Source organism: Olea europaea, unplaced genomic scaffold (assembly GCF_002742605.1).
Source record: "Olea europaea var. sylvestris unplaced genomic scaffold, O_europaea_v1 scaffold1292, whole genome shotgun sequence".
In the NCBI taxonomy this organism is placed as follows: Eukaryota; Viridiplantae; Streptophyta; class Magnoliopsida; order Lamiales; family Oleaceae; genus Olea; species Olea europaea.
The window spans coordinates 103,572-116,780 of NW_019230382.1; the positions used below are offsets into that span (position 1 = coordinate 103,572).

A 13,209-nucleotide genomic window follows, 5' to 3' on the forward strand; every position below is an offset into this window, starting at 1 on the left:
ACTTGGCTCGCCTCCCTAAGGTTGCTGGTTCCAATGTGGCTGCTGAACAAGCTCGTGATGTTCAGACGGAAGTGAAGGCTTGGTTGGAGGAAAAAAATGCGAAGTATAAGGCTGCAATAGACAGCAAGAGGCATGAGAAACTATTTGTGGAAGGTGATCAAGTGATGGTGTTTCTGCGCAAGGAATGATTTCCTGTTGGTTCCTACAACAAGCTGAAGCCGAGAAAATATGGGCCATACAAGGTGATCAAGAAGATCAATGACAATGCATATGTGATCGACCTGCCTACTAGTATGAACATCTCTCGCACATTCAATGTGGCTGATCTGTATGAGTTTCGTAATGATGTTCCACTCTATCCAGAATATAACTTAGGGTCGAGTTCTTCACAGGTGGGGGAGATTGATATAGGACAACTAGCTTTGGAATTTGAAGAAGTGTTGAACAGAAAATTAACAAAGAAAAATCGCACCAAGGGTAATTTTGTCATTTGTCGTGACGGTGTCGAAATGAGTTGAAATTTAGCAGGTTGATTGGAAACGGCCCGAAAAATTGGACTCGGGATTCCGAGATCTCGGAATTTTAGCCAAATTCCTTCGTTTAGGCCTCCGAATAATTAATTTCCGTATTTCCCGTTTTGAATTTTCGCTATTTTTGGAACGTTTTATTTTTTTTTTTCTATATTTTAGGGTTTCTTGTAACGCCTATTTAATGGCTTTTGGAACGTTTTCTGTCATCATTGAAGAATATACAAGTTTGATTCTTGGAGAATTCCAATTTTCTTATTTTCAAGATTTAAGTTGGTAAATCTTTTGTTTTTTTTTCTTACTTACGTTCTGCGTCAATACTAAACGAATTTAAACACTCCATGAAAGTGTAAGACACGATATGTTCAACTGTGTAAAAGTTTTTTCTCGAGTATCAATGATTTCGTGCGAGCGTTTGCATATAGGTGCTTTTGTTTCAATACCTAAATAATATGTCCAATTATCGCAATGGGAGTAAACTTCCTTACCATGTTTTAATGCAAGCTCTTGTCATTTTGTGGAATGTACCAAATTGTGGTTTGTTTTAAACTTGAGTATTAGAATGCTTATTTGTTGGCACTGTTTATAAAGGATATATATGTGAAATACTACTTCCGTCTTCTTCTTCGTAAAAGAAAAAGAATGTAGTCCACGAGGATAGGAGAACCGTACAGAACTTTGTTAAACGAAGTGCAAATAGTTCTGCTTTCGAATCATGCTAAAGCAACATAATAGTTGACATAATGTCACGACACTTTATCATTGGACTGTTTTAAACATAGTCAACTTTTTCATCCAATTATATATTACCAAATTACATTATGTCACTCCATCTATCAACCACTCTCTGTCAAAGTAACATAACCCTAACAAGTTTTCTATTTGACAGGACTAACTACTGTTATATGATACTATTTTATACAGCTTGACACTTCTAAAAATTGTGAGGACTTAATAGATGTTAGGGTTCTAATTTCTTCATTCTTATTCAAGTCGCATCGCTTCATAAATCATATAAGAGTAAAACGAGATGCTAATAAACATTCATATAGAAGACAGCAGTTGTAGATACACGAAAATTAAACATATCTATCATTAGAGAAAACTTTGCTCTTCCTCTTCCATTAAGCTACAGCTAGCCTTGTCAGTCCGCTCCACAGGTTTTGGCAGAAGATGAGGCCATAAGAGAATCTACTCGTCCTTTAAACGCTTCTCGGATTCCTCCTTTATTTGAATCTCCCTGTATAATTTGGAAATACGGTAGATGCACCTGCATGAACATTAAAAGGAGATAGCACATAAAATTAGTGAAAAACAAGGCTAGATACTTGTATATGAAGATAAGGTAGTCGGACGTGCTGGTCACTTACCAATAAAGGAGGCACGCAGCAATGCATAGAACAACGTTCCTCTGAGCCTTGTAGATCTACATCACACACCCAACACCACAAATTGATAAAAAGCACAGGCAACCGATGGCCTAATGCTACAGGCTTAAAACATCAATAGAGTAATAAAAATAGCATCATGTCACAGACACAATATAGCGATTCCACTGTCTATGCTAATAAATTCCCCGGAAAAAGCTAAAGATAGATGATGCCATCACAAAGCATAGGAAATCAGCTATTAGATTTATGCTGAAGACTTGTAATTTCTAGGTACCTCTTGGGAGATTTATTAGGCAGCATTCACAACACGAGTTTCCCAAATGTAATTTCCGTATTATAACATGCTCTGTGAATACAAATCACAAGTCTATGTATACATAATATTTTCTGAAATAATAATATGCTTATTGCCAATAGTAAAAATTCTTAGTGTATTGAATCAGCGTCTATATCAGAAAGAGTAGTACTTTCAAAAATGATATACAGCTGTTTAGAACAAATCAATAGGATTTGAAAGTCATAAAGAAATCTTGAATAAGGAAAAAAACAAAGATGTAAATATCAACGGAGTTGGATTAAAAAGAGAAATATGGAAACAAATGTCATCCAGAATAAACGAACTGATTTATGAATCTTAACATATTAAAGATTCTGCCATCAATGATATTTGACTTACTTATCAAACACTGGGGATCAAATGGTACGGTACAGTTATAACTCCTTTACCCCGTCATCAGCAATATTGGCCATACTTATCAAGCATTTGGGATCAAATGGTAGATAACAGGTAGCACGTAAAGCCATAGACGACCACCATCAAGTCACACACAAAGGATAACATAGCTTAAAAAAAGAGAGGATACGTGTTATCAAGATCTATCTTTTGATGGATGACAAAATACAGCTAAAGTTGCCAAGCTCCCATCTAATTTTGTTATAATTTGGTTTAGGATTCAGTTTTTTAACCAAAAAGGGGGGATAAATGGAGAATGAAGTTGTCTGGTAAGAGAATTTAAGACCAAAAATGGAGAATAAGTTCTCTACCTGACACGGACATTGAACGAATGCTATTCTAAATTTTCAAATTCCAGAATAGCATATTTCTGGATCCATACTAGTCTAAGGGTGCTTTCATAAAACCTCTTGGTCCTTTTGGTTTTTCAAACTTTTTCATTGGTGTAGGGGGATTGGAACGGAGAGCTAACCTATTCCAAAAATCTAACGGACCTTTTTCTCTTTCAAAATTTAAATTGGAGTTTATACACTTAGAAACCACAATCTATGATGTTCCTCATCTCAATGCATGTGTACCAGCAGAGAAAGTCTCACAACAGTTAATTCAAAACTCAGCCAATGGTACTGACAGGGGAATAACGTCTACGGACCTATAGTTTAGGAGAGTACAAGTCATGATCGAAATAAACATCGACCGACAACTTCAAGCAATAGAAGACTAGAGAATCAAACTTCAAAAACCAGTCAAACCAAACTGGGCTATCTGTTTGTTAAATGGATTACTTTGCAAGATATATACCTCAACTATACAATTACATTAAAGACTCTAGAGCATGTTTTATAAGAATTTAAATATGAAAGTTAGAGAAGAAAGAAAATGATATATGAACTTGGGAATTCTCCATTGTAATCATCAGAATCGAAATGAAAATATATACAAAGGAACCAGCCTATTTATGTACAGCCTATGACCACGACAGAAGGAATAATCACCTTTCTATACATAACAAACTCAACCAATAGAAAATTGACAAATACAAAACTGATTAACAAGAAGCTAACAGAAAAAAAATAAATAAATAAAATTCCCAAAATAGCCTTCATAATGTAAGCTGAGTCAGGGATCTACGTGAAATCCAATACCCCCCCGCAAGATGGAGAATAGATATTTACTATTCCCATCTTGGAGAGGAGAGTAGTAAGAACAGAAGAAGAGAGAGCCTTAGTGAAGATGTCGGCCAGTTGTGAATGAGTTGGTACATGAGCTGTGATGATACTACCTTCCTGAATTTTGTCTCTAATGAGATGGCAATCAACCTCTATATGTTTAGTACGTTCGTGGAATACTGGATTGGCAGCAATATGCAAAGCTGCTTGATTGTCGCAGTGAAGAATTGCAGCAGACGAATGAGAAATATGCAGATCTTTTAACAATTGTTTAATCCAAGTAAACTCAGAAACAGTTGTTGCCATTGCCCGATACTCCGCTTCTGCAGATGAGCGAGAAACAATTGATTGTTTCTTAGATTTCCAAGATATAAGAGAGTTGCCCAAGAAAATGCAGAAGCCAGTGATAGAGCGTCGAGTGTCTGGACATGAAGCCCAATCAGAATCACAGTAGCCATTTAATTGCAAAGGGGATGAAGAAGAAAGTAAAATACCCTGGCCAGGACTACCTTTTAGATATTTCAGTACTTTGTGGGCAGCTCGTAGGTGAAGATCAGTTGGCTTAGATATGAACTGACTGAGTACTTGCACCGAATAGCTAATGTCAGGTCTTGTAATAGTTAAATACAATAACCTTCCTACAAGTCTTCTATAAATGCTTGGATCAGAAAGAATACACCCTGATTCTTTGCTAAGCTTGATATTTTGGTCCATGGGAAGTTTAGCTGGCTTGGAACCAAGGGTACCTGAATCTGCTAGTATGTCAAGTGTATACTTCCGTTGACATAAATGAATCCCTTTTATGGATCTTGCCACTTCAATACCAAGGAAATAACGAAGGGCACCAAGATCCTTAATCTTAAACTCAGTATTCAAGAACACTTTGAGAGAATTAATACAATCAATGGAGTTACTAGCAACCACAATATCATCCACATAAACCAATAAGGCAGTAAAAACATCTTCTTTGATCATAGTGAATAAGCTATAATCTGATTTGGACTGTTGAAAACCAAAGTGTATAAGTGAGTCTGAAAATTTGGAGTACCATTGGCGAGATGCCTGCTTAAGGCCATATAAGCTTTTGAACAGTTTGCACACTTGTTCGGGTTTTCCTTTGTTATAACTAGGGGGTTTACACATATAAATTTCCTCTTCTAGCTCCCCATGAAGGAAAGCGTTATTAACATCAAATTGTTGCAAATGCCAGCCATGTATGGCAGCAAGTGCAAGGAGACAACGAACTGTGACCATTTTGGCTACTGGAGAAAAAGTTTCGTGATAGTCAATCCCTTCTTGTTGTGTATAGCCCTTGGCCACTAATCTGGCCTTTAACCTTTCAACCGTCCCATCTGAATTAAATTTGGTCTTGTAAACATACTTACACTTTATTGGTTCCTTACCAGGTGGCAGATCAGTTAATTCCCAAGTCTGATTGAGTTCAAGAGCATCCAATTCAGCCTTCATAGCCTCACACCAACCCGGATCCTTAACAGCTTGATGATATGTTTGAGGATCAATTTGAGAGCAAATAGAAGTTGAAAAAGCATCATAATTACGAGATAAACGATGATATGATAAGGAATTGGTTAAAGGAAAATTTGTACCTGTATTGGAAGACAATTGCCTGGTCAATGATTGGTCTGGAGAAGTGAAGTGCACTTGTTGACAATGAAAGTCCTGCAGGTACTGTGGTGCTCTTCTAACTCTTGTTGACTTGCGGATAGGTGATTGTTCTTGGGTGATTTCTTCTGTAGTATGAGGTAAATCAGAAGTAGGAGAGGAAGCAACTACCTCAGAAGTTTGAACAGGGCTATTAATGAAGACAGGAGTAGAAGGAGGATCTAAAGGTGTTAAGTTTGAAGATTGAGAAGGAGAAAAATCTGAATTAATCTGCTCAACATTAAAAGGAAATGGTTGAGGAGAAAGTTGACAGAAATTATTGTTATTAGTAGTTTCTGGCGGCAGGTTGTCAAGTGTGATGGTGTGGAAGGGGAAGACTATTTCATGAAAAACAACATCTCATGAGATGAAAAAGGTCTTGGTATCAAGGTCAAACAACTTGTATCCCTTAACACCAAAAGGATAGCCAAGAAAGACGGATTTTCTAGCTCGGGAATCAAATTTAGTTCTGCCTTGTGAAATAGTTGAAGCAAAACACAAGCAACCAAATACTTTCATGTGACCATAGGTTGGTTTTCTATTGAAAAGTAACTCAAAGGGGGTTTTATTTGACAGCACAGGAGAAGGGATTCTATTGATAATGTAAGCAGCAGTTAAAATGCATTCATTCCAAAACTTCATAGGAAGTGAAGCTTGGAACCTAAGTGCTCTCGCAATGTTTAAAAGGTGCTGGTGCTTACGTTCAACAATAGCATTTTGCTGTGGTGTTTCCACACAACTTGTTTGATGCAAAATACCCCTTTTACAAAAGAAATCTGTCATTTTAAACTCTGCCCCATTATCACTTCTTAAGATTTTGATTTTGACATCAAACTGGTTCTCAACAAGGTTACAAAAAGTCTCTATGTAGTGGCGAGTTTCAGATTTTGTTTTTAGTAAATAGACCCAAGTACTTCGAGAGAAATGATCCACAATGGTAAGAAAGTACTTGGATCCATCATGTGCAGGAACAGAACAAGGCCCCCATATATCACAAGAAATAAGTTAAAACATTCTGGTGCTCATATGTGTGCTGGTAGGAAAAGGAAGGCGATGTTGTTTAGCCATGGGACAAATGCAGCAAGGATTTTCATTAATGTCAGTAATTTCAGTACTTACAACAGGATCATCGATCAAAGATATCCTAGACAAAGGTGTATGGCCAAGTCTATAATGCCAAAGATCTATGGAAGAACTATTGTCAAGTACAGAAGTGGAAACAAAGATATTCTTATTTAAATACTTAGAAAAGTTGTCAACAAGAGCTTCAGGAGACACTTTAGAATGCTGCAATTGATAGAGTCCATTCTTCACTTTACCCTTCCCAATCGTTGTCCAAGACAAAAGGTCCTGGAGGAAACAGCAATCAGAAAAAAAATAAGGCAGCAAGTAAGTGAGTGGGCAAGTCTTTTAGCAGAAATCAAGTTAAATGTAAAAGACGGGACACATAAAACATTTTCTAGAACGAGTTTTCCAGTGATATGAACTGTTCCTACGTGTGTGACAAGTGCTTCATCACCATTTGGCATCTTGACAGAATAAGATACTTCTGAATTGATGGTAGTAAACAAGGAGATGCTGCAGACCATGTGGTCTGTAGCACCTGTGTCGATAATCCAAGGTGTTTCGGCAGAGAATAAGAGTCTTTGAGAAGAAGTGGAACAAAAGATAGATATACCAAACATGGTAGGGGCCTTTGCTGCATTAGCTACAGGATGAGAAGCTGTCTTGGATGGATTGGTGGACATAGAAGGCATTATTGGACTGTCCTTTTGCTGCAACAGAGAAAGCAATTGTTGATACTGTCCCTTTGTAAGACCAACTCTTGAATCTGAATCATCCTCTTGATCTGCAATGACAGCATTAGCAAAAAGTCTGGGAGATTTTCCCTTGTTGAAGTACTTATGCCCAGGTGGATACCCATGAAGTTTGTAGCACTTCCCAACTACATGACCACTCATATGGCAATGAGTACAGATTGGTGGCTCGGCATTCCCTGCTTTAAAACATGCCTCTAGATCATGCCCTGGTGCATGACAGTGAGTACAATAAGGACGGTCACGGTTGTTGGGTTGGCCAGTCTTAACACTTGGTTTAGAAATGGGATGAAACTTCCTACTGGCTAAGCCCATCAAATTAGGTGATGGTAGGTTGTTAAGCATCAGGTGCTGCATTTCTTGTTGCTGGATCATGGATAAAATTTTCCCAATTGAGGGTAAAGGATCAAGGAGCATAATCTGGTCTCGTGAGTTCGTGTATGAATCATTTAAACCCATCAAGAACTATATCACACAATCCCTTTGGTATCTGTTAGAAAGTGTAGTTAACTTTCCACAGGTGCAGTCAGGCAAAGGGTCGAACATATTGAGCTCATCCCAAATTGATTTCAACTTCCCATAATAAACACTTACTGAATCTTGCTCCTGTTGCAAACTTGAAAGGGCTTTCTTAAGTTGGAAGATTCGTGGACCATTTTGCTGAGTAAACCGCTCCTTCAGTTCATCCCACAGCTCAGCAGCATCATCCACAAGAGCTATGCTAGACTTGATTGATGGGGAGATGGAATTCTGCACCCAGGAGGTCACAAGGTCATTACAACGTTCCCAGGCCTCAAACAAAGGGTCGTCTGAAGTAGTTGGCTTGGTGATAGCACCACTGATGAAGCCTAATTTGTTCTTGGCTCTAAGGGCTCTACGCATTGCCCTAGACCAAGTAGTGTGATTGTCAACTGTAAGAAGTTCAGGAACAAGAGAGATTGATGGATTATCACCATGGTCAAGACGGTAAGGATTGGTGACATCGGTGAAATTGAGGAAGGGGTTAGAAATTTTGGATGGAGATGTAGGGGAAGAATCTGTGGAAGGAATTTCTGTAGTCATGGTTGATTTGGTTCACCTGCTCTGATACCATATAAGAATTTAAATATGAAAGTTAGAGAAGAAAGAAAATGATATATGAACTTGGGAATTCTCCATTGTAATCATCAGAATCGAAATGAAAATATATACAAAGGAACCAGCCTATTTATGTACAGCCTATGACCACGATAGAAGGAATAATCACCTTTCTATACATAACAAACTCAACCAATAGAAAATTGACAAATACAAAACTGATTAACAAGAAGCCAACAGAAAAAAAAAAATAAATAAAATTCCCAAAATAGCCTTCATAATGTAAGCTGAGTCAGGGATCTACGTGAAATCCAATATGTTTAGCCTCACTTAAAACGGCTTCTTTTTAGCTTTTAAGCTAAGCCAAGCGTGCTCCTAATCTTCTCAATGTTTATAAACAATGAACAATAAATTTATTCTATTCTACATATTTATTCTATTCTACATACAGGGCAAACTAGTATTCCAGTAATTAACAATAAATTTTTCACCCACATTCAAATTACTTTCAATTTTATCATTTACAAATACTAATGAAACCAGCCCAAGAAAATATAAAATACAAAAATATAAAATGATAACCAAAATTGTTACCGATTTCTCATAGCGATCCCTCTCAGCAGCAGTGCAGATCTCCCCAGTACACATCAATCGATGCTCATTCTTCCAGTATATATCTATTACAAATCCACATAAACAAAAATCATAAAAAACCCATTTCAAATATCAACACCCAAAATCCGAAAATTCACAAAACCATTTAAAAGGTTAAACAAAATATACTTACCCAGGAGCTGAAAAGCGGCGAATGGTATGATAAAGAGTAAAGGCTGGAGAATAAGCGAGATAAGCGATACAATGCTAGATTTCAAAGCCTTTGGTGATGGCAGTGTCAAAAGAATTGCGACAGCTGCCTCCGCTGCCACCACGTATGTCAGAATCACCCATTGCAGAGCCATTTTTTGCTTCGGTGTTGGACAAATTTGAAACTTTTTTCTTTTTTCGTTTGTTAAGAATAAAGGGACTCGTTTTCTTTGCTTGAGGAGCAAGGTAGAAGAAGGTTCTCAGTCGGTTAATGGATATTCATCATATTCATTGGGAAATTACAATCACCTCCGTAAAGTTTGGATATTACTATTATGACCCTAAAATTTTGTGGGAAAAAAAAAGAATATTGACGTATGATTGAAAATATTTTTAATTTTTTTTATATATAAATTCAATTCATTGTGTTAATATGGTTAAATGGTCGAAATATTTTTTATTTAATATTGTCTTATTATGATTAAATGGGATTAAAATATAAATATATTTATTGGAAGTGAAAAGTAAATTTATTTTTGTGGCACTATAATTAAGAGAAAGGAAAAATACATAAACATGAAAAATGTGTTTGGTAGCAAATAGAGGACAACAACCTTATATTCCAACCATTAGTGCTCCGCATTCGAGAATATGAGCGGATCTTCATGAGTCAACTTCTACAATGAATGTTTTTAGGTAAACCATCTAGCACAAGATATTGTTGCACCATAAGGTGAAAGATATGACACAACCCGTCCGTCTCGAATCACTCTAGTGGACCCGAAACATGACATGCGCCTATGATAGATGCTGATTAGATGTCAAATCTATCACCAAAACTAACTATAAATTATTTCAAAAAATGCAACAAAAATCAAATGTTTATGTAAAACATAATGCGATGTGCCCAAATTATTTACTTCGTGCTACATCAAAATGAGTTATAACACTCAACATGTCATGTGACTCTCATTCCGAAATCATTAGGCTCTTCCAGCTAAAAAGAATCAATTTCCACCTGTAGAAAAATTACGGAAAAATATATGAGTTTATAACTCAGTGAGTGAAAGAGTTCAAAAATAATTATACTTTCTCCTTTAAACATTTTTACCAAACATTCAGTTCATATCGTTTAATATTCACATGATAAACTCATACAATTATAGCAAAAAGTAAGTCATTCTTATAACACTGTAAATATCATCTCATAATCACGATATAGTCATCAACTTATCACATCACATGTGATCCACCAAAAATGTACTCTCTGACTAAAATTTGTAATCTGCCCCTCGAGCTAGGCAGTTTCGCCACAGGCCTTTGGCTCCCTCCGTGAACGAAAATCAGTCTCAAAAACCTCTGGTAATTAATTCTAGAACACGGTCAAAGCCCATCTGTAAACTATATGTACACGGTCGAGACCAATATCCGATCAAGACCCTCTGTGTAGGACATAACACGGTCAAGGCCCCTTTGTGAATTAGAAGAAATATATAATTACGAGTACTTTTCTGACCGATCTCAATATTGCATATCTCACATACCAAACAAATCTCAATATCACATGTCTTACATATCAAGTCATAAATGTGCCATAAATAATCTTTAAGATTCCACATGTAACATAATCGAATACATATTTGCACATACTTTGATAATAGACTTAATTTCTAAATACTCTAAAAATATTTATATTTTTCTACTCACAATACTATGTTCGCAAAATCAACCCGATTGGTAAGCTGTTTTGATGTCAGTATCGTCACCTGAAATACGATATAATTTTTAAATAAACAATTAATTATTTTAAATAATTTCAATAATTAAATATGCGATCTCCAAACTTAATCATTTCACGTTTAAGCGATTTCTAAAGTCTCTTTAATCATTAAAACTAGTTTTTCTTTCATCTTACTCAATTTCATAGTTTATTATACTTAACCCCTTCAATAAAATTAAATTTAATCTAACAATCTAATAACTATAAAATCAAACATAACTTGACAATAAATAACTTTTTATTTACATTTCAAAATTAAGAAATTCAAGCCTAATAATGTAGATCACTTATTTTCTAACAACATAGGTGAACTTTCAGATTATTTTTTCCTCCTCTTCTCCTTTTTTTTTCCTTTCTTTTTCTCCTTTTCTTTCTCTCTTTCTCTCCATTCTTGGCTTCTCTCACCTGTGTATTATGAAAATGAGTTTTGATTTGTATGGAATTGGATTGATATAAAAGTCAATCCAATTCCACCGCCTAACCTTTTATATATATATATATATATGAATTTCGTCCTCGAAATTCAGTTGGTTTTTTTTGTGATTTATCCAACAAACTTTAACTAGCAAAATAGACTTTCTGCACATAATCTATTCATTTCCTATCCAAGATCCGAATTGATTTTTCTTCATATGTAAGATTTTTAACCAACTCCACTGATGACCTTATAGCATTAGTTAAATCTGACGTCCATTTATTAACCCTCGAACATATGGAATACATGTTGAACCGATACCTTAAATATCATCCTAATATAAATATGTGATATTTTTAACTTTTCATTTTATCAACTAACGATAATATATACAAAGCTTCAAGTTCGGCTCCTTTTTGAATACAAATATACCTTAACCTCACGTGGTCCGTAAGTATTGATCTTCCCACCATGTGATAACGCCACAATTTCTAAATGTCAATCCCAATATAACCAACCATATATCATGATTTAATCATATATCTTTATCAATCTGCAATATAATCCATATTTTATCATTCCACTTAGAGAACATTTTCTACACCATAATATAAATTATTATCGTGAATCAATTGCTTATCATCTTTAGATATAAGAGCAAATATTTTTTCAATCTTTCCTGATAGCAAAACTATTTCTATGAAGGGACAATAATAACATTTAATCCATGAAAATCTATACTCTTATTTCTTATTTTATAAATAGATCGTTGATCTATCGTCAATGCATAATCCTTTTTGTATATCACATAAAGACATTTAATTAAGATAATGTAATCTAAAAATACTATTTCACAATGAGTAAAATCTATATTTGATGATCATCTTAAACTTTAGACATAGCCAACATGTCCTACTTATATTCCTTAACAAATTTATTTTGACAAAAATGGAATACTTTGTTCATGATCCAAAATACAATTAAAAATAGCCCAAATTTACATCACTAATATTTCAATAAATTCATCTTAACTTCAAAATTTAACTCGACGCTTCCAAATTGTATGAAATATAACACAGTAATCAACAAATGGCCTTAACAAAATTCATTAACTTAAATAACCCAAATAAATCATCACATTACTTTGTTATAGAACAATCATTACATTCATTTTCATGCTATTCATCATATCATGTTATGATCTTACAACCTTGGGTATTTATCGTCATATCGTATGCCTGAAACATTTAATTATATAAATTTTTCTTAATATCACAAGATGATAACCTTCATATTTCTCACTTGAACATTTCACACATCAATATACCGCATGTTAATTTTGCAATCTCAACAAACTTCAATTCTACCATTCTCAATTTCAATTTTTTTTTCCACATAAACATACCTAAATGCACATATCCATTTAATTCTATTTTAAAAGCAACAAATCACCCAATAATAGGTAATCATTATGAAGTTCATCCATATTATTCTCACATTCCTTGTAATCAAACCACTCATAAATAATCGAAATAATTGGAATTACTATTAATTTCCTCAATGCCTAAAATACACAATAACACATTGTCATCAATCAATCAACAAATCATCATTTTGTCTTCCACAATTTCTTATCATATAGCATAAATATACACCATTATAATTTCTTTTATCATCCCATATAAATGGCCACAAATCACCACAAAATTTTGATAACACTAAAGACCATTTGACTTCAAAAATAATTAAAATTCCTCACTGGTTATCACCAATCACATATTAAATCATTTCCCTATATTTATCGTGCAAGTTATAACTAAAATTTTCCTATGTA

General features: G+C 34.9%; 1 protein-coding gene across 1 annotated transcript; it reads right to left on the minus strand.

Annotated features, from left to right (window-relative positions):
• Positions 1-1,461: 1,461 nt before the first annotated feature.
• On the minus strand, positions 1,462-9,437 carry LOC111374800. Its single transcript, XM_022997536.1, has 4 exons — positions 9,164-9,437; positions 8,971-9,053; positions 1,898-1,953; positions 1,462-1,797 (listed from the first exon to the last, which is right to left on the minus strand). Exons 1-4 carry the CDS (start codon positions 9,333-9,335, stop codon positions 1,719-1,721), a joined length of 390 nt encoding a protein of 129 aa, XP_022853304.1. The 5' UTR covers positions 9,336-9,437; the 3' UTR covers positions 1,462-1,718.
• Between the last annotated feature and the right edge of the window lie 3,772 nt (positions 9,438-13,209).